The sequence below is a fragment of the Cololabis saira genome, chromosome 12 (assembly GCF_033807715.1).
Source record: "Cololabis saira isolate AMF1-May2022 chromosome 12, fColSai1.1, whole genome shotgun sequence".
Classification (NCBI taxonomy): domain Eukaryota; kingdom Metazoa; phylum Chordata; class Actinopteri; order Beloniformes; family Belonidae; genus Cololabis; species Cololabis saira.
In genome coordinates this window covers 37694154-37719470 of record NC_084598.1, presented here as the reverse complement: position 1 = coordinate 37719470, position 25317 = coordinate 37694154, and the positions used below count along the sequence as shown (strand labels likewise).

The 25317-nt window shown below is 46.1% G+C and overlaps 1 protein-coding gene across 1 annotated transcript in view; it reads right to left on the bottom strand.

The window, feature by feature from the left end:
- The window catches only part of LOC133457447 (NACHT, LRR and PYD domains-containing protein 14-like), a 74155-nt gene that overhangs the window by 15486 nt on the left and 33352 nt on the right, over positions 1-25317 (bottom strand). The window contains exons 9-11 of the mRNA XM_061736742.1: positions 16372-16545; positions 13330-13506; positions 6078-6251 (exon numbers count right to left, since the gene is read on the bottom strand). Of these exons, the coding sequence (XP_061592726.1) occupies positions 6078-6251; positions 13330-13506; positions 16372-16545 (525 nt within the window). The remainder of the gene's footprint in view (positions 1-6077; positions 6252-13329; positions 13507-16371; positions 16546-25317) is intronic.

The window sequence follows — 25317 nt, the reverse complement described above, 5'->3', positions numbered from 1 at the left end:
ACCATGGAAAAAAATTGAAAAAGCAGCAGAGAAAAGCAGCTGGAGATGACCTTGGAGGTCTGGAATACAATATGTAATCCTGGATCAATCTGGGAACTTTATATTCAGTTGGTTTCTTAAAAGACCTTAAGATCAAGATATAATTGACATTTTTCTGAATATAATGCTACTTATAAAAATCATATTTCTAGTATTACGTATTTAAATGTTGGAACAAATGTATTTTTCTTATTTCCCAGTTAATTCTTGTTTGTTCAGATGTTTTATTCCAGGTTCAGACACATCTCTGGTTGTTCAGTTGTTCCTGTCTGACACATTCAGATGTTTAGTTTTCATGTAATAAATCAGAAGAGGAAGTTTAAGGAGAAACAAACTGTTGGAGGACTAAAGCAGAGAAGAAGAAACCAGAGCAGTCAGATGGTCAGTGTGGATCAGCAGGAGATCAGCCTGATGTCTGCAGGTTAGTGTCAACACAACTTTCACATCAGATTCATCTGAACACACGACTAAAACATGTCTGACCTCAGAGTCTCCAGTCTGCAGTCTGGACTCTCCAGGAAACCACACAGCTGCTTCCAATCTGAATCCTTCAGGTGTTTCTTACTCAGGTCCAGTTGTGTCAGATCAGAGGGGTTGGACTCCAGAGCTGAGACCAGAGAAGAACAGCTGATCTCTGACAAACTGTAGCGCTCCGACCTGATCAAAGAATATAACACAGATAAAACTCTAGATGAGTGTTTGGTCCACATCAGATCAGCGGGCAGCAGGGTGGTGTGGTGGGAACACCGGAGCTTCACAGTCACAAGGTTCCTGGTTCAAATCCCAGCTCGGTTCTTCCCTCATGTTCACTCAGAAACACCTCTTGTCAGTATGAATGGGGGGATGTTGGACCGTTTCCCCCTCCGTCTGGGGGCTCCGGCGGCGCCGGGGGCACCCGTGGAGGTACGGTGGGGCCCTGGCCCGGCTCGGAGGGTCGGCCCCCGTCTACTGGATGGCCGGTGGGGGGGCGCGGGTGTCTTATCAGGGCCGGCTTTGCTGGTCCTGCTTCCTGGCTTCGGCCTCCGCTCCCCCTCCTTCCCCCCCTACACGATTCATACGCACATAGGCGAGGGGCGGGGGGTCCGGGTCATGGGGGGCATTGTCCCGCGTGGCCCGGCACTCCCCGCCTCACGGTTTTAACAGCAAAGTGGACACTGCACATTAAACACTTAATAAATACATTTGACAATGGCACGTAGTTCGGGAGGGGGGGGGGGGGCGGTGTCAAATCGATACTTGGCCCTCCCCCTCCCTGTTTTTATGGCATTAATCACATGCACTCAACACCAGGGGCGGGAGGGGGTCCCACATCACCCGCGTTCCCTCGCCGGCCTGGGATAGGTGGGTCGGGATACCCGGGCCTGGCGGGGCTCGCCGTGCAGCCTGGGGTGCCTTCTGGCGGTGCTGGACCCCCCCGGGGAGGGGGAAACGGTGCGTGATTGTGTGTCTGTGTCGGTGAGAATGCGGTGTGGAAGTGTCCTGCCATGGAGGATTTGAGCCTCCATTGGCAGGACAACAAAACTTAATAATTTATCAATATTATATTATACAAAGGTGGTTATTATTATTATTATTATTATTATTATTATTATTATTATTATTATTATTATTATTATTAGTAGTAGTAGTAGTAGTAGTAGTATTAGTATTATTATTATGTATAGTATATCTTATTATTATAGTATATCTTATTATTAGTATAGGATCCAGATAGGTGAATGGATGAATGAATGGGATGCCTGGGTCTGGGGCCCTCCGTTGTCAGGCCTGCGCGGGTGTCGCCCTGTTGGGGGGTTCCCTCTCTCCGTGCCCGTCTCCGGTCCCCCCCGCTGCCTCTGCGGCGGGGCGCCCCTCTGGTCTTGGAGGGCCACTTTCGTGGGGGCGGGTGGCCCCCTGCCGGGTGGGGGTCGTTGGCCTGGAGGGTGAGGGCCTCCTGGCCTTGCAGGCGGTGGGTTGCCTCCCTCCTACTTCTCCCCTCTGTGGGGTTGCTGGTGGCCTGGGTTCCGGGTTCTTCCGTGTCGGCCTCTGGTCTCGCGGGTGGCGGGGTTGCTCCCCCCCCTCCCCCACTATAGATACACTTCAGGTGGAGCTTTGTTTGGTTTATTACACACACACACACACACACACACACACACACACACACACACACACACACACACACACACACACACACACACACACACATACATATAGCCACTCAGTCACATACATATACACAAACATACACAGCCACACAAACATATACATACACACACACACACACCAGACACACACCCACACAGCCACAAAGACATGTACACACACACACACGTACGAACACACATATACACACACACACACATACACACACACACACACGCATGATCATATACATACACGCATACACACACATAGACATACACACTGGCTTGTTCACCTGCATGCTTGCTCTGTAGTTTTTGGGTTTAGGTAGCGGTAGCGGTAGCTTAGCTCAGACTGCGATCAGATCTCAAGATTTGGGTCGATTGCTGTTCATGTTTCGGTCGGATCCGTGCCGGTTTTGTGGTTTTGACTGGACTTTTACTGGTTCTGTTGCTGCCATCAAATTCAACATTTAGCAATGTTTGGTATTTTTATCAGAATTATTATGATTAGAATATTTCTGTTAATGATGAATGAAACACAAATGATGGACGCATCACAATCAAACAGAAGCAAATTTACTGAGAATAAGAGGTTCTGGTAAACATACGGGACCTGCATCATCCCACTGATGGTAATAAGAGTACTAAATACTATTTTGAGAATTATCTTTAAAATATTCTTGAAAGTAAACAAAGTATTTTGTTGTTCAGAATGACAAACTACTCACTACTGAGTGAGCTGATTATACGTCTTACTTTTAGCTCAGCAGAGTGATAGATGTGACTTATTTTACAGTCTTTGGAGCATCTTCATGAAGGAAACCAGTTTGGTCTTGTTAGTTGTGTGATGTGATATTTCACATAACGAATCTGAAGATCTTCTGCTTCATGATCTGGTGTTGAATGTCTGAGTGAGCAGCGGCAGGAAGAGCTGGTGGTGGTTTCACTGGATGAGAACTTTATCTACTTATTACAGATAACTATGTTAATGGAATAAAGGGGGGAGAACGTCTACTGTAACAGATACAGCGGTACCGACAAACCCCAACCTCACACCGACTACAGCGGGTCCATGAAGGAACCCTCTGGAGGGGAGATGAAGAGTTTCCTGCCTCTCTCCCTGCCAGCTGATCACCCTCATCATCCTCACCTCTTCCTCTTCCTATTTAAACACAACTCCAGCTCTCACTCTCTGCCAGATTGGGTTTGTGGTCTCCCTGCAGATACCGGTCTCCAGCAGTTCTCCTGTGACCGCTATGCTGGACCGGATCTGTGTCCTTGGACCTGGTTTTAAAGGGGCCCTATTATGGCATTTAATGCATATTTTAAACAGGCCTTGAATGTCTTAAGAACAATCTAAAGCTATTATTTCTACATAAATCAGAAATTCAGCCTGTGGGCCATGTCTCTAGTTCTACCGCTTCTAACCTCATTTTCTGTGCTGGATTCTAAGGGGAGGGGAGGATATGATAATGAGGCTCTGTGCTGATTAGCTGCCTTAATGACGTGTAGCAGGGGAGGGAACAAAGCCTCTCCGGGCAGAAGAGCCGGCTGCGTACACAAAGCGAGTCCCATGCGAGGGAGCTTCGGCGACAAAATAAATTCCATTGCTTTATTTTTTTTGTATTGGACTGTCCTAACTGGCCGCGAGTTTAACGGTTTCAGTGTGGACGCTCGCATTCAGTTACACGGTGTAAACGGATCTTAAAGCCCGATTTATGGTTCTGCGTTAAATCGACACGTACCCTACGCCGTAGGCTCTGCGTTGGTGTAACGCGGAACCATAAATCAGCCTTTAGTCACCTCGTCTTCACACTAATTCACTCAGGAAGATTTAATTGAATTCTAGACAGGTACACCACAGTTATTTACTCCGATTCATCATTTCATTTCTTATGTTACAAGACAAATGAATCATTTTAACTGTAAAGAGCAGGGGCGGCAGTAGCTCAGGTGGTAGAGCGGGTCGTCCAATGATCGGAAGGTCGGCGGTTCGAATCCCGCTCTGTCCCAGTTTGCTGTCGTGGTGTCCTTGGGCAAGACACCTTACCCACCTTGCCCCGTATGAATGTGTATGAATGTGTATGAATGTTGGTGGTGGTCGGAGGGGCCGTTTGGCGCGATATGGCAGCCACTGACAGAAGTCAGTCTGCCCCAGGGCAGCTGTGGCTACAATGTAGCTTACCACCACTGGAGAGAATGTGTATGGATGAATAATGATTTCTGTAAAGCGCTCTGGGTGCCTAGAACGGCAGAAGGGCGCTATATAAATCCAAGTCATTATTATTATTATAAAGAAATCACAACACTGAATTTTCACAAAAGGTAACTTTATTGTTAAAAAAAATAAAAGAACATAAGTTGTATATAAATAACATGTATGCACTAATGCTGGCTCAAGGAAGGACCGTGCATCTTCTGAAGGTGTCGTTGAAGCTTCAGGTGCTTGGAAGATCTGAAACCATGAACAGAAGAAAAATGTATTACTAATAGAGCTCCGGTGTTACCTAACGAGTGAGCGGCTCCATTAGGGAACACTGGAGCCACCGGGGCCACTCACCGGTCCGGTCCGGTGAGTAGCTCCGGTACTCCGGAGCTGAGCTAAATACTTAGCCCATGCAAAGATCATACTTGTATACAAATATAAATAACATAAAAAAAATAACGTCACTTACCGCTGACTCGTGTGCAGTTGCCGGGTCCGTACTGTTGGAACTGATCCTTTTATGAGGGTAAATGTCGATGTAAAAACTGTCCCTCGCTGTGGAAACATTCACCGCTTCTGAACAATGGCTGAAGCTCCAGCCGGCGGAGCTGGTTGTGGGCGTGGTTTCAGCAGCGGAGGCCGACGTATGTATTCTGCCCCCGTCGTTACGTAAGGGCGGGAGCAGATTCTGAACGGCTCATAGAAGTCACATGACACTGGAAGATTCAGCCAGGCGGGGTGAACAGACCCTGCAGAATTTGGTGGCATTTCATCTTCTCTGTGTTGGCAGGGTGAGGGGAGACCACTTTATATATGTTAAAACAAGAAAAAACGTGTTTTTCATAATAGGTCCCCTGATCTCTTTCTGAGCTTATCTGCCTGTCTTCGGTTCTGACCCTGGCCTGCTGTTCCTGTATCTGTGTTCTGCATGGTCACCATCTTGCCTCTCCTGATCCCCTCTGATTCATATTTGGGTCAATAATTATTTAGATGAGGACTCTTTACGCCTGGTCAGCCGTCACTTCAGCCCTGTCCGCTCAAACCTTAAAACAGTTAGTTTGTTTACCGTCAGCCAAAAACCGCCTTCCTTCAGGACATGTGTGATCTCTGACTGTGTTCAGCGTGGGAGGAGGTCTGTCTCTGCCAGACTTGTGGTTTCATAGATGATTTAAAAGATGAACATGTAACTAAGTTTTAAACTTTTAGAGTCAGAAAAGCATCATATGGCCCTTTAAAAGTGATCAACCCAGAAGTGACATCTCCCTGAGTGCGCAGGAACACACATGTATGATGGTGAGTGAAGTTCAGACGATAAGCACCTGAAACTCCTTCACCTCGACTGACGGTGTCTTCTCTGTTTGAGGAGACCCAAATCAGTGAACCGACCTGAGAGTCTGCAGCTGGTAGTCTGGACTCTCCACCAGGTCAGACAGCTGCTTCACATCTGAATTCTTCAGCTTGTAGTTGAATCTCAGGTCCAGATGTTTCAGACGGGAGGGCTTGGACTTCAGAGCTGAGACCAGAGAAGAACAGCTGATCTCTGACAGACCGCAGCGCTGCAAGCTGCACAAAGACACCAGAGAAGAAGAAACCAGAGCAGTGAGATGGTCAGTGTGGATCAGCAGGAGATCAGCCTGATGTCTGCAGGTTAGTGTCAACACAACTTTCACATCACATTCATCTGAACACACAAATAAAACATGTCTGACCTCAGAGTCTCCAGTCTGCAGTCTGGACTCTCCAGGAAACCACACAGATTTTTCACTGCTGAATCCTGCAGCTTGTTCCCGCTCAGGTCCAGATGTTTCAGATGGGAGGGGTTGGACTTCAGAACTGAGACCAGAGAAGAACAGCTGATCTCTGACAAACTGCAACCCTCCAACCTGAACAGAAAGTAAAACATGTTGAAGTCTCATCAGAAAGTGTTTCTTCAAATATCAACTTTGTCATCAGGTCCATGTGGGTCACCACTGTATCCGGACTTTATAAAACAGGTTTTACAGTTTTGTTACATCCATGATGTCGGTTCCAGGTCGTTCCTCTGACATGTTCACCTTTACTGAACATCCTGAGGTTCTCTGGTCGAAGTCTGACACTAGATTAAGATGAAAACACCAACATACACACCAATCTTTTTGATTAGTGTTCATGTTAAAATATTGTTCAAAGCAGCAGTTTAGAGATCAGAAGCTGATCTAGCAACAATTATCAACACCAGAATGGATCTGTGGAGGTCCCCACATCAGTCCCCACATCACCAGATAAGTTACACACGAGTGGAGCTGCAACAATCTCACGATCAACCACATAATCTGAACATACAACTAAAGGCAGGAGCTCAACAGTGGAACCCACAAATCCCGATGGCAGCTTTGGCTCCGTTAGAGGAACCTGCTGATGCATCAGATCACACCGATCTGCTGGTCCAGGACTAAGACTGGACCATCAGCTGGTTTAGGTACAAAGGTAAAGAGGATCTTCTGGATCTCTGCCCTGAACTGGACCAGCTGCTCCGGTTCAGACCTGATGCTTTCAGCTGGAGCTGCTGACAGGTCGGACATCTGTCACCATGACGACCGTATCGGACGACTACTGGAGATAAAAGCCAGATCCTAAAACATCCAATAACTGTGTCTGGACAGAAAAACATTAAAATACACTTTGTGGCCTGCTCAGTGGCGCAGTGGGTTAAGCAGTGGCTCATATACTGAGGCTACAGTCCTCCTGCAGCGGTCGCAGGTTCGAATCCCGGCCTGCGCACCTTTGCTGCGTGTCATCCCCGATCTCTCTCTCTACCCCTTTCATATCTGCAACTTGAATAAAGGGCCACTAGAGCCTAAAAAAAATACACTTTGCAGTGAAAAACCAGTTCTGTAAAGTTAAAACTAAGATGTCACGGAAAGGTTGGTTGGTAGAACTGATGTGACTCAGCAATGATGAATAAAGTTGTTATTGAATGTTTAGGCAACTTTCAGAGTCTGATATCGAGTCAGTTGCAGGTGCTGCAGGCGTCCAGAAAGTATTTCTCCGGTGATGGAGTCCAGGACCGAGACCGGTCTCTCCTCCTGCGGATGCAACACTCCGAGTTACAGCAACTTTGCTCTTTATTTCTCACGTTTGCACCTTAATAATCCCGTTGGCACAATTTGTCTTTATCGAGGGCCGAAGAACATAACCTCCTATCTGCAAAATTGTCTGAGTGGTGTTTTTCACTTTAGATGACATTACAAGGTGGGCTGCACCTAATCAGCCTGTCTGTACGTTATTTCCACCCATATAGGTATCCTTAAAACAAAATAGCATTCTACAGTTTTTTGTGTTTTCCCCAAAAAGCAGAGGAATCAGATCGTGATGCTTCATGTTTTAAATATAAGTTTATATTGTTCACATTGTAATACTTATGAGAGAGGTGATCGCAGACATCCACAATGTGTAGGACTCAATACACGTGTATATTGGACTTAATCCGTTAGTATATAATACGCTTGACAATAAAGCGGAACGAGGAGCCGTTTCTCATCCAACCAATTTAAGTTCTGGTGTCGGTTCTTAAAATACGAACAAGAAAAGGAGAGTGTCCAAGTCTGCATCCACAATGTGGCCCTGTAGGACATACATCCTGCTTGTCTGTGCCTGGCTCTTTCTACTGCCTGTTCACCTGCCAATGACGGGTCTGCTGCAATACCCGGCCACTGACCTGCTCCGGCTGCGGTATCACCTGCCTGGACCCGGCCGGAGGCTCTCCACCTTCACCTGGACATCGCCTTTCAGTCCCGCCGGAAATATATCCACCGAGGGTCCCGCCGGCATTTCCACCATGACAGCTCTGCAGCAATAAAGTCCATCTGGTCCAGCTTGCGTCGCTCTCCACGCTCCACCAGCTGGGCTGTCGACCACAGTGTGTTAGCCCGCCTAGCTCGGTCAGCTAACACTACCGCCAGCTGTGACAACACCTCACTCAACTTCGCTCTACTCAACATCCGGTCACTGACAAGCAAGGGACATCTCATCCAGGACCTCATCATCGACCGTAAGCTAGACTTTATTTGTTTAACAGAGACATGGCAACAGCTCAATAACTTCTCCCAGCTGAATGAATCCACTCCTAGTGGGTTTGTTTACATCTGTCAACCCCGTGGCTCTGGCTGGGGAGGAGGTCTCTCGGTAATTTACCGTGAGAACTGGAAAGTCTCGCCGGTGTCTGTGCCGGTGCCCAGCTCGTTTGAGTCCACTGTGTGCAAGCTGTCTGGTCCCACTCCAACCATCATTGCCACTCTCTACCGCCCCCCCAAACCGAATAATCAATTTTTATGTGAATTAGCTGCCTTCGTCAACCATTTATCATCTCTCTCACCAAACATAATAATACTGGGCGATTTCAATATCCACATGGACAATACTAATCTGCCTCTCACTAAAGACTTCACCTCCTGTTTAGAGTTTTGGATGTCAGCAATATACTACTTTTCCCACGCACTCCAAAGGACACATTCTCGATTTAATCTGCTGCTCTGGTGTCACTCCCTCCGACCTTACAGCTGATGAACTTCCAATAACTGACCACTTTCTCCTTTCATTTACAGTGAAACTCACTCTCTCCATCTTTAAAAATAACAACGCCCAATTTCATTCCGGAATATAAAAAATATTAACCCCACCACTCTCACTTCATGTATCCACTCCTCCTGCCTCCCTGACATGCACAATCTATCCACCCCTGATGATCTGGTCTCTCATTACAACACTGGACTCCATAATATTCTCAATTCCCTTGCTCCGTTAAAAAACAGATCCGTTTCTTTTTCTGTCTCCCTGCCCCTTGGTTCACCCCTGATCTCCGTCTCATGAAAGCCAAAGGTCGGCAACTGGAACGCCTCCATAGGAAAAACTGGTTGGTAAAAAAGGGTTTGTTGACATTTGTTGACATTTACTAAAGTTTGCTACAGTGTACACTACAAGAGAGAATATTTTATTTACTGTGTTTATTTGAAGGAAAGAAAGGAGTATTTAATTTATTGTGTTTCCTGTGGAAAAAGGGACAAATAAGTGTTTTTGTCAAAAGAGGGATTTATTGTGAAGATTTAATAATAATAATAATAATACATTTTATATATATAGCGCTTTTCAGGGCACTCAAAGACGCTTTACATTAAAACAAAACACATAATACAAATTATAATACATAGGACAGTACATAAGGACACAACATGACACAGGACATTAATCACACATTAAAAGCAGTTCTGTAAAGGTGAGTTTTGAGATGGGATTTGAATGCTGGGAGGTCTGTACAGTCACGGATGTTTTTGGGGAGGGAGTTCCAGAGGGTGGGTGCAGCGATGGAGAAGGCTCTGTCGCCCCAGGTCCGGTGCTTGGTTCTGACAGGAAGGGACAGGAGGTTGGCGTCAGAGGAGCGGAGGCTGCGGGAGGGAGTGTAGCGGTGGAGCAGGTCGGTGAGGTAGCAGGGGGCCTGGTTGTGGAGAGCTTTGTGGGTGAGGAGAAGGATTTTGAAGTGGATCCGTTGAGGGATGGGGAGCCAGTGGAGCTTCTGGAGGACTGGGGTGATGTGGTCTCTGGAGCGGGTGTGGGTGAGCAGGCGGGCGGCAGAGTTTTGAATATATTGGAGCTTATTGAGGACCTTGGAAGTTGAACCGTAGAGGATGCTGTTGCAGTAGTCGAGTCTTGAGGTGATGAAGGCGTGGATCAAGGTTTCAGCGGTAGAGAAGGAGAGTGATGGACGGAGACGGGCAATATTTTTGAGGTGGAAGAAAGCAGTTCTTGTGATGTGGTTGACATGGTGTTGGAAGGAGAGGTTATTGTCCAGGATAACTCCGAGGTTGCGGATGTGAGTGGAGGGAGACAGAATGGAGTTGTCCATGGTGAGGGTGAAGTTGTGAGCGGTTTTGGTGAGGGATTTTGGGCCGATGATGAGCATGTCCGATTTGTTGTAGTTGAGTTGGAGGAAGTTCGAGTGCATCCATGACTTGATTTCAGCGAGGCAGTTGGTCAAGGTAGAGTGGGTTGCAGAGATGAGGGATTTGGTGGAGATGTACAGTTGAACGTCGTCAGCGTAGCAGTGGAAGTGGAGGCGGTGGCGGTGGATGATGTTGCCAAGGGGGAGCATGTAGAGGATGAAGAGTAGAGGACCAAGCACCGAACCCTGGGGGACGCCTTGTGACAGAGGGGCAGTGGAGGAGGAGCAGTTGTTGATGCTGATGAATTGATGTCTGTTGGTGAGATAGGATTTTAACCAGGAGAGGGCGGATCCGGTGATATTGAGAGATGATTCCAGGCGGGAAAGGAGGATGGTGTGGCTGATGGTGTCGAAGGCTGCTGTGAGGTCCAGGAGAAGGAGAATGCTGAGGTTGCCGGAGTCGGAGGAGAGAAGAAGATCATTGGTGACTTTGATGAGGGCTGTTTCTGTGCTGTGACGTGAGCGGAAACCAGACTGAAATGTTTCAAACAGATCATTGGAGGTGAGGTGGGTGTTGAGCTGAGTGGCGACGGCACGTTCCAGAATTTTTGACAGGAAAGGGAGGTTGGAAATGGGCCGGAAGTTGTTCATGGTATCAGGGTTGAGTCCAGGTTTTTTGAGGATGGGGGTGACAGCTGCCAGTTTGAGGGTGTCCGGGACTGAGCCAGAGCTGAAGGAGGAGTTGACGATGTTGATGATGAGTGGGGAGATGGCTGGGAGACAGTTTTTTATAAATGTGGATGGGATGGGGTCCAGAGCATTGGAAGAAGTTTTCATGCCCATCATGACAGTTGAAAGAGACGCTGAAGACATGGGAGAGAAGTGAGACAGGGGCTGAGAGGTGGAGGGGGGGTAAACAGGTGGGGAGGTGGAGGAGGTGGTCAGGTTACTGTAGATGGTCTGGATTTTGGATTGAAAAAATGAGAGGAAGTCGTTGCACTTAGAGACTGGGAAGGAGTTGGAGATGTTGTCACTGGGTTTGAGAAGTTTGTTGATTGTGGAGAAGAGAGCCTTTGGGTTGGAGGAGTCAGAATGGATGATGTTGGAGAAATCCAACATCATCCTAAGATGATCCTAAGATGATCCTAAGATAAAATCCTAAGAACTTTCATATTTTTATTTAATTTTCCATTCCATTAAGAACTTTTCAATTAAATAATTGAGAATTGATTTTCTTAAAATTCTTGTGGTGTGTTTACTTACTTACCTTAAGAGAGAGGTTTGTTTATTTCAGAGATATAGATACCCGAGGGGTGTAAAATCTTTATTAAAAACTTGAGTTTAAATTGAATTCATAGGTAAGTTTAAGTCTGTTCATGTGTGTAATCTAAAAAAAGAGAGATTCAAAACTAACATTAAAACTGAGTTAATCAGGGTTAAGTATAGTCAATATAAGAACCCAAAAGCCCTGCCCTTATTGCTAAGATTACCAAGGGGAGCGCTACATGAAGAAACATGTTGATGACTTTTAATCACAGACTGTAGTTTAAGGGTGCGCCCCAATACTCCTTTTGCGCGTTCCCGTGAAGGTAGGGGTGTCCCAATTCCTCTTTTCACCTAGGGGGAGTGGGCATAACGAGGGCGAGGGGCTGAAAATAGCCCCTTCACATCAAAATATTTCACATGCTGACTTCGCAAGCGAGGGGTTCTAAAAATGTCCCAGAATGCTTTTCGTCGTCATTTGCGGACTGAATCCAAAAAAAAAACATGGCGGACATTTTTTTATTTTTTTGTGAATAAAATCAATATTTTGAGTTAGTTTCTGCATAAAAATGCGTTTTGATTACATTTCTAGCGAGAAATATATATTTTACTTTCATAATATTCACTCAGTGAATGTACATAATCACTTTTTTGTCTGTTGTTCGCGAAAATCGCGCCGGAGTAAAGGCTGTTAGGTTACGCCGTAGGCTACGTAACCTACGCCGTAGGCTCTGCGTCGATTTGACTCGCCGACCGAGGGCAAACAGGCAGACTCGTCTCAGATTGTGACCAAGGGAGCAAGCATTTTTTTTGTGGGAAATAGAGAGAAATAATCCTGGGATTTATCAGATTTGTTTTAGATGTTTCTGATATAATAGTTTTCAGAAACCACAAAGCTGTTATCTGGGTAATTTACACACTTTCAGATAAAGCTGAAGTGAAGATAGCGGAGCTGTTTTATGGTTCCGCGTTACACCAATGCAGAGCCTACGGCGTAGGTTACGCGGCGACGTGCGCCGTACGCCGTACCCTAGGCCGTAGGCTCTGCGTTGATTTAACGCAGAACCATAATCAGCTCCGGAGCCGGCAGTCAGGCAGAAATCCCGAAATCTTCGGAGCAAATTTCTTAACAGGCGTTATTTGGATAAACTGAGCCCAGGTTGGGGATCTTAACGGTTACTTTTACGCCTGAAAAAATATTAAAACTTAATAAAGTGCCATATCAACAGCGCTACAGCTGAAATTAAAACAGCTTTTGGCTCTCAGCTTCCTGATCAGGGTATGGATGAAAACGAGGGGGAGTAGGAGAATTGGGACAGGCACCTGGGCCAAGTGCCCTAGATTTCAAGTGCCCTAAAATCTCCCCCTTCTTTTTTAGGGCACAGGGAAGAAAAGAAGGGCGAGTGAAGAAAAGTACGGGGAGAAGTGAGATTGGGCCTAAAGGTCACCTCCAAATTTTAGAGTTTCACTTCAAATACAACCAAACATCTCTTCCAGGAGAAAGGAAAGAAATAATACTTCTGGACATGTTTAATTAAATTAAGTATACTAAATTAACCTCCAAAGGGAACTGATACAGTTGGAGCAGGAAGAGTCTCTAGAAAGAGTCTTTCTAGAAGTTCCCAAATGTGTTCAGGAACGATCTCCTGCAGCCGACTGTTTGACAGAAAACCTGAAGACGTCTCCGACTGAACACACTCCTTAGTGTCATCTCTGTGTTTCTGGAGAATCTGTCTGGACGGACCTTTCAAAGTTTCTCCAATCTTTTAAATCTGTGAACTGACCTCAGAGTCTCCAGTCTGCAGTCTGGACTCTCCAGGAAACCACGCAGATGTTTCACTCCTGAATCCTGCAGTTTCCCATTGTAACTCAGGTCCAGATGTTTCAGATGGGAGGGGTTGGACTTCAGAGCTGAGCCCAGAGAAGAACAGCTGATCTCTGACAGACCGCAGTTCTCCAACCTGAACAGAAAGTAAAACATGTTGAAGTCTCATCAGAGATGTGTTTCTTCAAATATCAACTTTGTCATCAGGTCCATGTGGGTCACCACTGTATCTGGAATTTATAAAACAGGTTTTACAGTTTTGTTACATCCATGATGTCGGTTCCTGGTTGTTCCTCTGACATGTTCACCTTTACTGAACATCCTGAGGTTCTCTGGTCGAAGTCTGACACTAGATTAAGATGAAAACACTAACATACACACCAATCTTTTTGATTAGTGTTCATGTTAAAATATTGTTCAAAGCAGCAGTTTAGAGATCAGAAGCTGATCTAGCAACAATTATTAACATCAGAATGGATCTGTGGAGAACAGCTGGACTTTCATATCATGTGTCCAGTTTTATATCATTTATGCAGGATTCCTGAGGTTTTTATCATAATGATCTTTTTATGTTAAAAAGAGTTAAAATGATGTTTTCTGAGAGCAGAAGGATAAGATATTAAAATACTTTATTTTTAGTAATGTGTCATTTATAATTTTACTTAACTTGCAAACACCTAATAATTCTGTTAAAACTTACTTTTACTTTACTCTCTTACTTTTAGTTAAAGATAAGAATGATTGAATTCTGTATATTCATCAGACTAATTCAACAAATTCTGAAGTCTGTGTGAAACTAAACATCAGGTGGTTCTGTATTGCTTGCACTTGAAAAGTCTTTGCTTGAACAACTAATGAGCTGCTTAATTTTTTTTTATTTTATTTTATTGGCTTTGTCTCGAACACAACAAAACCCAATCAAATTAAAAGCATCAAAATATTAAAAAAAGCTAAACAATTTAACAGTCTCATTCAAAAATAAAACACACAGCAAAACAATGTGTTCGAGAGGGAACAGGAGGAAGCAGAACGCTTATTTAGTCCTGTCCCTTCCTCACAATATCATATCATATATAACTTTCCTATAAAAATTAAATAAAATTAAAAGAAAAGAAAGAGAAGAAAAGAAAAGAAAAGGAAAAAGACAAAATAACAAAAAATAAATAAATACAACACAAACAACCAATAAGCAATATCAGTAATTATAATCATAATTGAACCGGTCTCCTACAATATCCTAAATTCAAGAGCCCAATCTCCCAGTCACCTCTACAATGATCCACGAACAGCCTTGAATGCTGGCAGTTATATTTATATCATATATAATCCATCCACAATGAACAAAATAATAATCAAAGAAATACATATGTAAAGTAAATTACTTTCTTTAGAGGTCCCCGTTTTTATACTTGTCAAGAATTGCTTTCTTGTATGTGTTTTTAAACTGTATAGAGTTAGTGCTATGTTTGATTTCATCATCTAGACCATTCTACAAAGTTACCCCACAGACTGATATGCACATGGTTTTAAGAGTAGTGCGTACACATGGTTGTTTAAAATGTAATTTTCCTCTTAGACTATATTATCCTTATTTAGCTTGAAACATTTTTTGAATGTTTTCAGGCAGTGCATTATTTCTTGCTTTGAACATTATTATTGCTGTTCTAATTTTCCTTAGGTCCACAAATTTCAAAGTCTGTAATTTAAGAAATAGAGGATTGGTGTGATCGAGATACCCAGCATGATTTATTATCCTTACTGCTCTTTTTTCTTATTAATTAAAGGACATTTCTGAATTAAAAACCCACACGGGTGAATCTCAGACACACTTCTTGTCAGGATGATCACTTTGAGGCGCCACCCGTCAGTCCAACCTGTCCAGGACTAATTTGTCCAGTCCTGTCCTGTCCAGGTCTATATTTGGTAAACTTGTATTTGTTGAAATTAAATTTAACGGTAGTCAAAGGAAGCCAACGTTGGTTTGACTGATTTCAGCCACAGTAAGAAGTTATTCAGTAAATGAGCTCTGCAGCTCATATGTTGGACTACTACACATTCAGTCTGTCCACTATTGTCTGTCAGACCCTCTGAGTTTATTAACAGCGTCTGGAGGACATTTTTGAACGTATCAGCTGTTTAAGCTCCTCGTACGTTTCCATTAGAAGCTGTTGTTCACTTGGTGAAACATCAACAACACTCGTCCTCCATTTCTGAATCAGGACATCTGGGACCGACCTCACGGTCTGCTTAAGGAAGACGTCAACGTGCACGTACCAGGATTAGTTCAACCTGGCTTGACATAGCTGCACCTTCTCATCCTGGATCGTCTTCCTGCAGCGGAATCATCCAGGATGAACTCAGGAGGATATGTCAAGCCTTTCTCACACATCCGGGACTTCTTCTTTCTACTTTCATGCAACAAAACTCCCAACTGTCCCAGAAAAACTACATCAAGATGATCAGCGATGAAACTAATTTAACCATGGAAAAAAATTGAAAAAGCAGCAGAGAAAAGCAGCTGGAGATGACTTTGGAGGTCTGGAATACAATATGTAATCCTGGATCAATCTGGGAACTTTATATTCAGTTGGTTTCTTAAAAGACCTTAAGATCAAGACATAATTGACATTTTTCTGAATAGAATACTACTTATAAAAATCAAATTTCTAGTGTTACCTATTTAAATGTTGGTTAATATGTATTTTTCTTATTTCCCAGTTAATTCTTGTTTGTTCAGATGTTTTATTCCAAGTTCAGACACATCTCTTGTTCTTCAGTTGTTCCTGTCTGACACATTCAGATGTTTAGTTTTCATGTAATAAATCAGGAGAGGAAGTTTAGGGAGAAACAAACTGTTGGAGGACTAAAGCAGAGAAGAAGAAACCAGAGCAGTCAGATGGTCAGTGTGGATCAGCAGGAGATCAGCCTGATGTCTGCAGGTTAGTGTCAACACAACTTTCACATCACATTCATCTGAACACACGACTAAAACATGTCTGACCTCAGAGTCTCCAGTCTGCAGTCTGGACTGTCCAGGAAACCACACAGATGTTTCACTGCTGAATCCTGCAGCTGGTTCCCACTCAGGTCCAGATGTTTCAGATGGGAGGGGTTGGACTTCAGAGCTGAGACCAGAGAAGAACAGCTGATCTCTGACATCCTGCAGTCCTCCAACCTGAACAAAAAGTAAAACATGTTGAAGTCTCATCAGAGATGTGTTTATTCAAATATCAACTTTGTCATCAGGTCCATGTGGGTCACCACTGTATCTGGACTTTATAAAACAGGTTTTACAGTTTTGTTACATCCATGATGTCGGTTCCTGGTTGTTCCTCTGACATGTTCACCTTTACTGAACATCCTGAGGTTCTCTGGTCGAAGTCTGACACTAGATTAAGATGAAAATACCAACATACACACCAATCTTTTTGATTAGTGTTCATGTTAAAATATTGTTCAAAGCAGCAGTTTAGAGATCAGAAGCTGATCTAGCAACAATTATCAACACCAGAATGGATCTGTGGAGAACAGCTGGACTTTCATATCATGTGTCCAGTTTTATATCATTTATGCAGGACTCCTGAGGTTTTTATCATAATGATATTTTTATGTTAAAATGAGTTAAAATTATATTTTCTGAGAGCAGAAGGATGAGATATTTAAATACTTTATTTTTAGTAATGTGTCCTTTATAATTTGACTTAACTTGCAAACACCTAATAATTCTGTTAAAACTTACTTTTACTTTACTCTCTTACTTTTAGTTAAAGATAAGAATGATTGAATTCTGTATATTCATCAGACTAATTCAACAAATTCTGAAGTCTGTGTGAAACTAAACATCAGCTGGTTCTGTATCGCTTGCACTTTAAAAGTCTTTGCTTGAACAACTAATGAGCTGCTTAATTAAAGGACATTTCTGAATTAAAAACCCACACGGGTGAATCTCAGACACACTTCTTGTTTTATGAACGTAGAAAGTTGCGGTTTTTCACGCACAAATCATGTCTGGCGTACGGACTTTTCTGAAGTTTTGTCCATTGGCGACACTCACTGGTGATGCAGTGAAGTGCAGAATATGAGGAAACGTACCGTCAAAAATAAGTTCACGACCACGTGAAGGACACGACAGTCCCCACATCACCAGATAAGTTACACACGGGTGGAGCTGCAACAATCTCACAATCAACCACATAATCTGAACATACAACTAAAGGCAGGAGCTCAACAGTGGAACCCGCAAATCCCGATGGCAGCTTTGGCTCCGTTAGAGGAACCTGCTGATGCATCAGATCACACCGATCTGCTGGTCCAGGACTAAGACTGGACCATCAGCTGGTTTAGGTACAAAGGTAAAGAGGATCTTCTGGATCTCTGCCCTGAACTGGACCAGCTGCTCTGGTTCAGACCTGATGCTTTCAGCTGGAGCTGCTGACAGGTCGGACATCTGTCACCTTGACGACCGTATCGGACGACTACTGGAGATAAAAGCCAGATCCTAAAACATCCAATAACTGTGTCTGGACAGAAAAACATTAAAATACACTTTGTGGGCCGCTCAGTGGCGCAGTGGGTTAAGCAGTGGCTCATATACTGAGGCTACAGTCCTCCTGCAGCGGTCGCAGGTTCGAATCCCGGCCTGCGCACCTTTGCTGCGTGTCATCCCCGATCTCTCTCTCTACCCCTTTCATATCTGCAACTTGAATAAAGGGCCACTAGAGCCTAAAAAAAATCTTAAAAAAAAAAAAATACACTTTGCAGTGAAAAACCAGTTCTGTAAAGTTGTCTTTTAAAAGTAAAACTAAGATGTCACGGAAAGGTTGGTTGGTAGAACTGATGTGACTCAGCAATGATGAATAAAGTTGTTATTGAATGTTTAGGCAACTTTCAGAGTCTGATATTGAGTCAGTTGCAGGTACTGCAGGCGTCCAGAAAGTGTTTCTCCTCTGCAGGAGGAGAGACCGAGACCGGTCTCTCCTCCTGCAGATGCAACACTCCGAGTTACAGCAACTTTGCTCTTTATTTCCCACGTTTGCACCTTAATAATCCCGTTGGTACAATTTGTCTTTATCGAGGGCCGAAGAACATAACCTCCTATCTGCAAAATTGTCTGACTGGTGTTTTTCACTTTAGATGACATTACAAGGTGGGCTGCACCTAATCAGCCTGTCTGTACGTTATTTCCACCCATATATCCTTAAAACAAAATAGCATTCTACAGTTTTTTGGGTTTTCGCCAAAAAGTGAAATTTTCAGATAGGAGGTTATGTTCTTCGGCCCTCGTTATGTCTGCAGCAGAGGAATCAGATCGTGATGCTTCATGTTTTAAATATAAGTTTATATTGTTCACATTGTAATACTTATGAGAGAGGTGATCGCAGACATCCACAGTGTGTAGGACTCAATACACGTGTATATTGGACTTAATCCGTCAGTATATAATACGCTTGACAATAAAGCGGAACGAGGAGCCGTTTCTTCATGTCCGTTTCATCCAACTAATTTAAGTTCTGGTGTCGGTTCTTAAAATACGAACAAGAAAAGGAGAGTGTCCAAGTCTGCATCCACAATGTGGCCCTGTAGGACATACATCCTGCTTGTCTGTGCCTGGCTCTTTCTACTGCCTGTTCACCTGCCAGTGACGGGTCTGCTGCAATACCCGGCCACTGACCTGCTCCGGCTGCGGTATCACCTGCCTGGACCTGCGCCTGAGGCTCTCTACCTTCACCTGGACATCGCCTTTCAGTCCCGACGGAGATATATCCACCGAGGGTCCCGCCGGCATTTCCACCATGACAGCTCTGCAGCAATAAAGTCCATCTGGTCCAGCTTGCGTCGCTCTCCACGCTCCACCAGCTGGGCTGTCGACCACAGTGTGTTAGCCCGCCTAGCTCGGTCAGCTAACACTACCACCAGCTGTGACAACACCTCACTCAACTTCGCTCTACTCAACATCCGGTCACTGACAAGCAAGGGACATCTCATCCAAGACCTCATCATCGACCGTAAGCTAGACTTTATTTGTTTAACAGAGACATGGCAACAGCTCAACAACTTCTCCCAGCTGAATGAATCCACTCCTAGTGGGTTTGTTTACATCTGTCAACTCCGTGGCTCTGGCTGGGGAGGAGGTCTCGCCGGTGTCTGTGCCGGTGCCCAGCTCGTTTGAGTCCACTGTGTGCGAGCTGTCTGGTCCCACTCCGACCATCATTGCCACTGTCTCTCGCCCCCCCAAACCGAATAATCCATTTTTAAGTGAATTTGCTGCCTTCCTCACCCATTTATCATCTCTCTCACCAAACATAATAATACTGGGCGATTTCAATATCCACATGGACAATACTAATCTGCCTCTCACCAAAGACTTCACCTCCTGTTTAGAGTTTTGGATGTCAGCAATATACTACTTTTCCCACGCACTCCAAGGGACATATTCTCGATTTAATCTGCTGCTCTGATGTCACTCCCTCCGACCTTACAGCTGATGAACTTCCAATAACTGACCACTTTCTCCTTTCATTTACAGTGAAACTCTAGCCATGCATTCATCCATCTTCTTCCGCTTATCTGTTCCCGGGTCGCGGGGCCAGCAGCCTCAGCAGAGATGCCCAGACTTCCTTCACCCCAAACACTTCCTCCAGCTCGTCCAGAGGGGAGTCCGAGGCGTTCCCAGGCCAGCCGAGAGACATAGTCTCTCCAACGTGTCCTGGGTCTTCCCCGGGGTCTCCTCCCAGAGGGACATGCCTGGAACACCTCCCTAGGGAGGCGTCCAGGAGGCATCTGGTACAGATGCCCAAGCCACCTCAGCTGACTCCTCTCAATGTGAAGGAGCAGTGGCTGGACTCCGAGCTCCTCCCGGGTGACCAAACTCTTCACCCTATCTCTAAGGGAGCATCCAGCCACCCTGCGGAGGAAACTCATCTCGGCCGCTTGTATCCGCGATCTTGTCCTTTCGGTCACTACCCAAAGTTCATGACCATAAGTGAGGGTAGGTGTGTAGATTGACCGGTTGATCGAGAGCTTCGCCTTTCGACTCAGCTCCCTCTTCACCACGACGGTCCAGTACATCGACCGCATAACTGCGGACGCTGCACCGATCCGTTTGTCAATCTCACGCTCCATCGTTCCCTCACTCGTGAACAAGCCGCGTTGCACTCGGCCTCAAACCGCCCCAGCACATGCTGAAGGTCCCGGTCCGATGAAGCCAACAGGACAACATCATCCGCAAAAAGCAGAGATGAAATCCTGTGGTTCCCAAACCAGATCCCCTCCGGCCCCTGGCTGCGCCTAGAAATCCTGTCCATAAAAATTATGAACAGGACCGTTGACAAAGGCCAGCCCTGCTGGAGTCCAACATGCACCGGGAACAAGTCTGATCTACTGCCGGCAATGCGAACCAAACTCCTGCTCTGATCATACAGAGACCGGACAGCCCTTAATAGAGGCCCCCGGACTCCATATTCACTGAGCACCCCCCCGCAGAATGGCACGAGGGACACGGTCAAATGCCTTCTCCAGATCCACAAAACACATGTAGACTGGTTGGGCAAATTCCCATGAACCCTCGAGCACCCTGCGGAGGGTATAGAGCTGGTCCAGTGTCCCACGACCGGGACGAAAACTGCATTGTTCCTCCTGAATCCGAGGTTCAACTATCGGCCGTATTCTCCTCTCCAGTACCCTGGCGTAGACTTTCCCGGTGAGGCTGAGAAGTGTGATCCCCCCTATAGTTGGAACACACTCTCCAGTCCCCCTTTTTAAAAAGAGGGACCACCACCCCGGTTTGCCACCCCAGCGGCACTGTCCCCTTCCTCCATGCAATATCACAGGGGCATGTCAACCAAGACAGCCCTACGACATCCAGAGAATTGAGGTACTCAGGGCGAATCTCATCCACCCCCGGTGCCCTGGCACTGAGGAGCTTACGAACTACCTCAGTGACCTTGGCTTGGGTGATGGATGAGCATGTCCCAGAGTCCCCGCCCTCTGCTTCCTCAGTGGAAGGCATGTCAGTCGGGTTGAGGAGATCCTCGAAGTATTCCTTCTACCGTCCGACGATGTCCCCAGTCGAGGTCAACAGCTCTCCACCCGCACCGTAAACGGTGCTGGCAGAGTACTGCTTCCCCCTTCTAAGGTGCCGAATGGTCCGCCAGAATTTCCTCGAGGTCGACCGAAAGTCTTCCTCCATGGCCTCCCCGAACTCCTCCCAGACCCGAGTTTTTGCCTCCAGGACTGCCCTGAGCCGTGGCTCGCTTGGCCTGCCGATACCCATCTACTGCGTCAGGAGTCCCACAGGCCAACATAGCCTGGTAGGACTCCTTCTTTAGTCTTACGGCATCCTGTACTTCCGGTGTCCACCACCGGGTTCTAGAATTGCCGCCACGACAGGCACCGGAGACCTTGCGTCCACAACTTCGAGGCGCCGCGTCGACAATGGAGGCAGAGAACATGGTCCACTCGGACTCAATGTCTCCCCTCCGAGAGAAGCTCTCTCGGAGGGGAGAGTTGAAGATGTTCCTGACAGAGGGCTCAGCCAGATGTTCCCAACAGACCCTCACAATCCGTTTGGGTCTGCCCGGTCTGTCCAACCTCCTGCTCCGCCAGCGCATCCAACTCACCACCAGGTGGTGATCGGTTGACAGCTCAGCCCCTCTCTTCACCCGAGTGTCCAAGACATATGGCCGATATGGCAGATGAAACAACAACAAAGTCGATCATTGACCTCCGGCCTAGGGTGTCCTGGTGCCACGTGCACTGATGGACACCCTTATGTTTGAACATGGTGTTCGTTATGGACAAACCGTGACTGGCACAGAACTCCAACAACACCGCTCGGGTTCAGATCGGGGAGGCCGTTCCTCCCAATCACGCCTCTCCAGGTATCACTGTCATTGCCCACGTGAGCGTTGAAGTCCCCCAGTTGAACAATGGAGTCCCCAGTTGGAGCACTATCCAGTACTCCTCCCAGGGACTCCAAGAAGGCCGGGTACTCCGCACTGCTGTTCGGCCCGTAGGCACAAACAACAGTGAGAGACCTTTTCCCGATCCGAAGGCGCAGGGAAGCGACCCTCTCGTTCACCGGGGTGAACTCCAACACATGGCGACTGAGCTGAGGGGCTATAAACAAGCCCACACCAGCCTGCCGCCTCTGTGAACAGTGAAACTCACTCTCTCCATCTCTAAAAATAACCACGCCCAATTTCATGCCGGAATATAAAAAATGTTAACCCCACCACTCTCACTTTATGTATCCACTCCTCCTGCCTCCCTGACATCCACAATCTATCCATCCCTGATGATCTGGTCTCTCATTACAACACTGGACTCCATAATATTCTGAATTCCCTTCCTCCGTTAAAAACCAGATCCGTTTCTTTTTCTGTCTCCCTGCCCCTTGGTTCACCCCTGATCTCCATCTCATGAAAGCCAAAGGTCGGCAACTGGAACGCCTCCATAGGAAAAACTGGTTTCACCATTCACAAGGACATTCACATATTATGCTATATGGACGACATTGTCAGCACCAAAACCCACTACTACTCCGGCATAATCACTGCCAATAAAGGAAACTCCAAGTTACTCTTCTCCCTACTCAACAATATCACCCAACCCCAGGACTCTCTCCCTTCTCATTTCTACACAACTTTCTTCTGCAACTCCATTATGTCATTTTTCAATGAAAAAATCAAGAACATTCACAAGCACTCTCACCTCAGCTCCTCAGCCGACTTTCACCCATCCACACACCCATTCTCCTCCTTTTTGTTAATAGAGATTTTTATATTATACACAGTGTTTCCCCTAGAATTTTTTTCAGGCCCGGTGGTACCACCGAAAAAACCCTAAACAGACGAGGCGCGTGGGACGACGTATTGGACATGTGATATGCAGCAATATAACAAAGTTTTACATTTTAAATCATTGTAGGCCTATATTGCTGAATTATATCACTTCAATGTAATCATTAGGCTTAATCTAACCTTTAACCAAAGTGTCATGGGCCTGAAAGGCTGCAGTGTGCTGGTCTGACCCATATGAGCATTGAGCATCTTTTCTATATATTTCAGAGGGGATCTCTATGAAAACCCTCTGGGATGGTCCTCTTTTAACGGCTGCTTGTGCTGACGGCCTATGCGACAAAACATCCCTATTCACAATTGAGATTATATCAGTTATAAATAATTTAAACATTGTAGAAGTTTTTTTTCCCGTTTTGTTAAAAACGGGATAACAGAGTTACATGCATTTGACTGGGGAAAAAATTTACCTTTAGTGGTTCTAGTGGAAAGACAATCTATTGTCTGTGTTATTTTCATCATTATTGCTTACCAAAAAAAGAAGCTCAATCCAACACAGTCTCACTCCCAGCGCGTCAAAAACCGACGCTTGGTCAGGGCCCTTAGGCGTCAGTTTCTGACGCACAAGGTCGCCCTCAGCGTCATGCACCGACGCAGCGGGCTCTCAACAGATTCTAATGTAACCCGGCGGCGTTGCTTCAAGCCGCTCACAGCATCAATCCCATTGGATAAGTGAGGACCGGCCGCGTCGCTTCCAGCAGCTGGGCGCATCAGTCCCCCATTGGATAACGGAGGATCGGAGACACGGAAGTATTCTAATTACTGTCCGTTTTGACGTTAACGGCGATTTTCACAAGGATATCTGTAACATTTCTTAAGGCAGAAACACAACATTAGTGGGTTAATTTCCTGCACATCAATGTTCATGTTTTTCCCTTCATTCTGAGAAATAAAGAGTTGTTTTACGCTGAGAGCATCATGACAGCCAATCAGAATCCTGGAAAAAACATCAACAAATGACACGTGTAACTTCCAGGCTGATTTATGGTTCCGCGTTACACCAACGCAGAGCCTACGGCGTAGGGTACGCTCTGCGTCGATTTAACGCGGACCATAATTCAGGCTTTATTCTAAAGGATGCAGCGGCAAAATGTTGCAAGGATGTCTTTGTGGTTTCCATTCGGAGCTATAAATCTGTTTTTCCTAATCTGCAGGTCAACATATGAGACGTAAAATGGTTTTACTGACACCGGTACTGTCGCTGCTGCTCTCCTGGGCTGCGGCGGAGACGTGCCGGGGGACGCGCTGCTTCGGCGGGGGCTCCGGAGACCCGAGCCCGGGCAGCAGAGCCTCCAGACCCCGGGCACCATGGGCAGCACCCCGGGGCAGCACCCAGGGGAGATGGGCGCACCCCGCCGGGGCGCAGCAGCAGGACGCGCAGCAGCAGGACGCGCAGCCGCGGATTGCGAGCTCCTCCAGCGCTGCCGGCGCTGGAGGATGCTCCGGCGCGCACTGCTCCGGCTCGGGGAGACGCATCCCCATGCCCATCCAGCCCGCAAACGACACCCGGGACTGCCGGGGGATAGAGTGCAGGCTGCCGCTGAGGATCGGAGCCAAGCCCCGGGGAAGGTCCTGCGTCGGGGACGGCTGTGCCCCGGAGGAGGAGAGCGCGCACCCGGAGCTGGTGCGCAGAGGCGATTCTAGGGTCTGTTGGGGCCCTAGGCAAAGATTTCTAGGGGGCCCCTCAAACCAGCATTCATCACCGTTATGTTATAATAAACTGACACCAACGAAAACATTATGAAATTTTGTTTTTTATTCCAAATGTTTTTCTTTACCTTCGGCTGAGCTGAATCGGCTCCATTTAAAACTTCCAGAATGAACGTTAAATTCTGTGCACACGACACTGTGTGTAGTTTTTTTTTTTTTTTGACACTGTGTACAGGTGGATGATCCGTGATCATGGGAATGACGACATGGGGGCCCTTGAGGGAGGTTTCTTACTGGCTACTGAGATGTCATTGATAAATGCCCTATGTTTGTTTAAGGAGGGAGGTGTGGTCATTGCGGTTACCGCATTTTGAGATCTGAGGAGTAAAAACAGCCTTCAAAATACTTTTTTATTCCTCAATACCCCTGACAGGAAACAC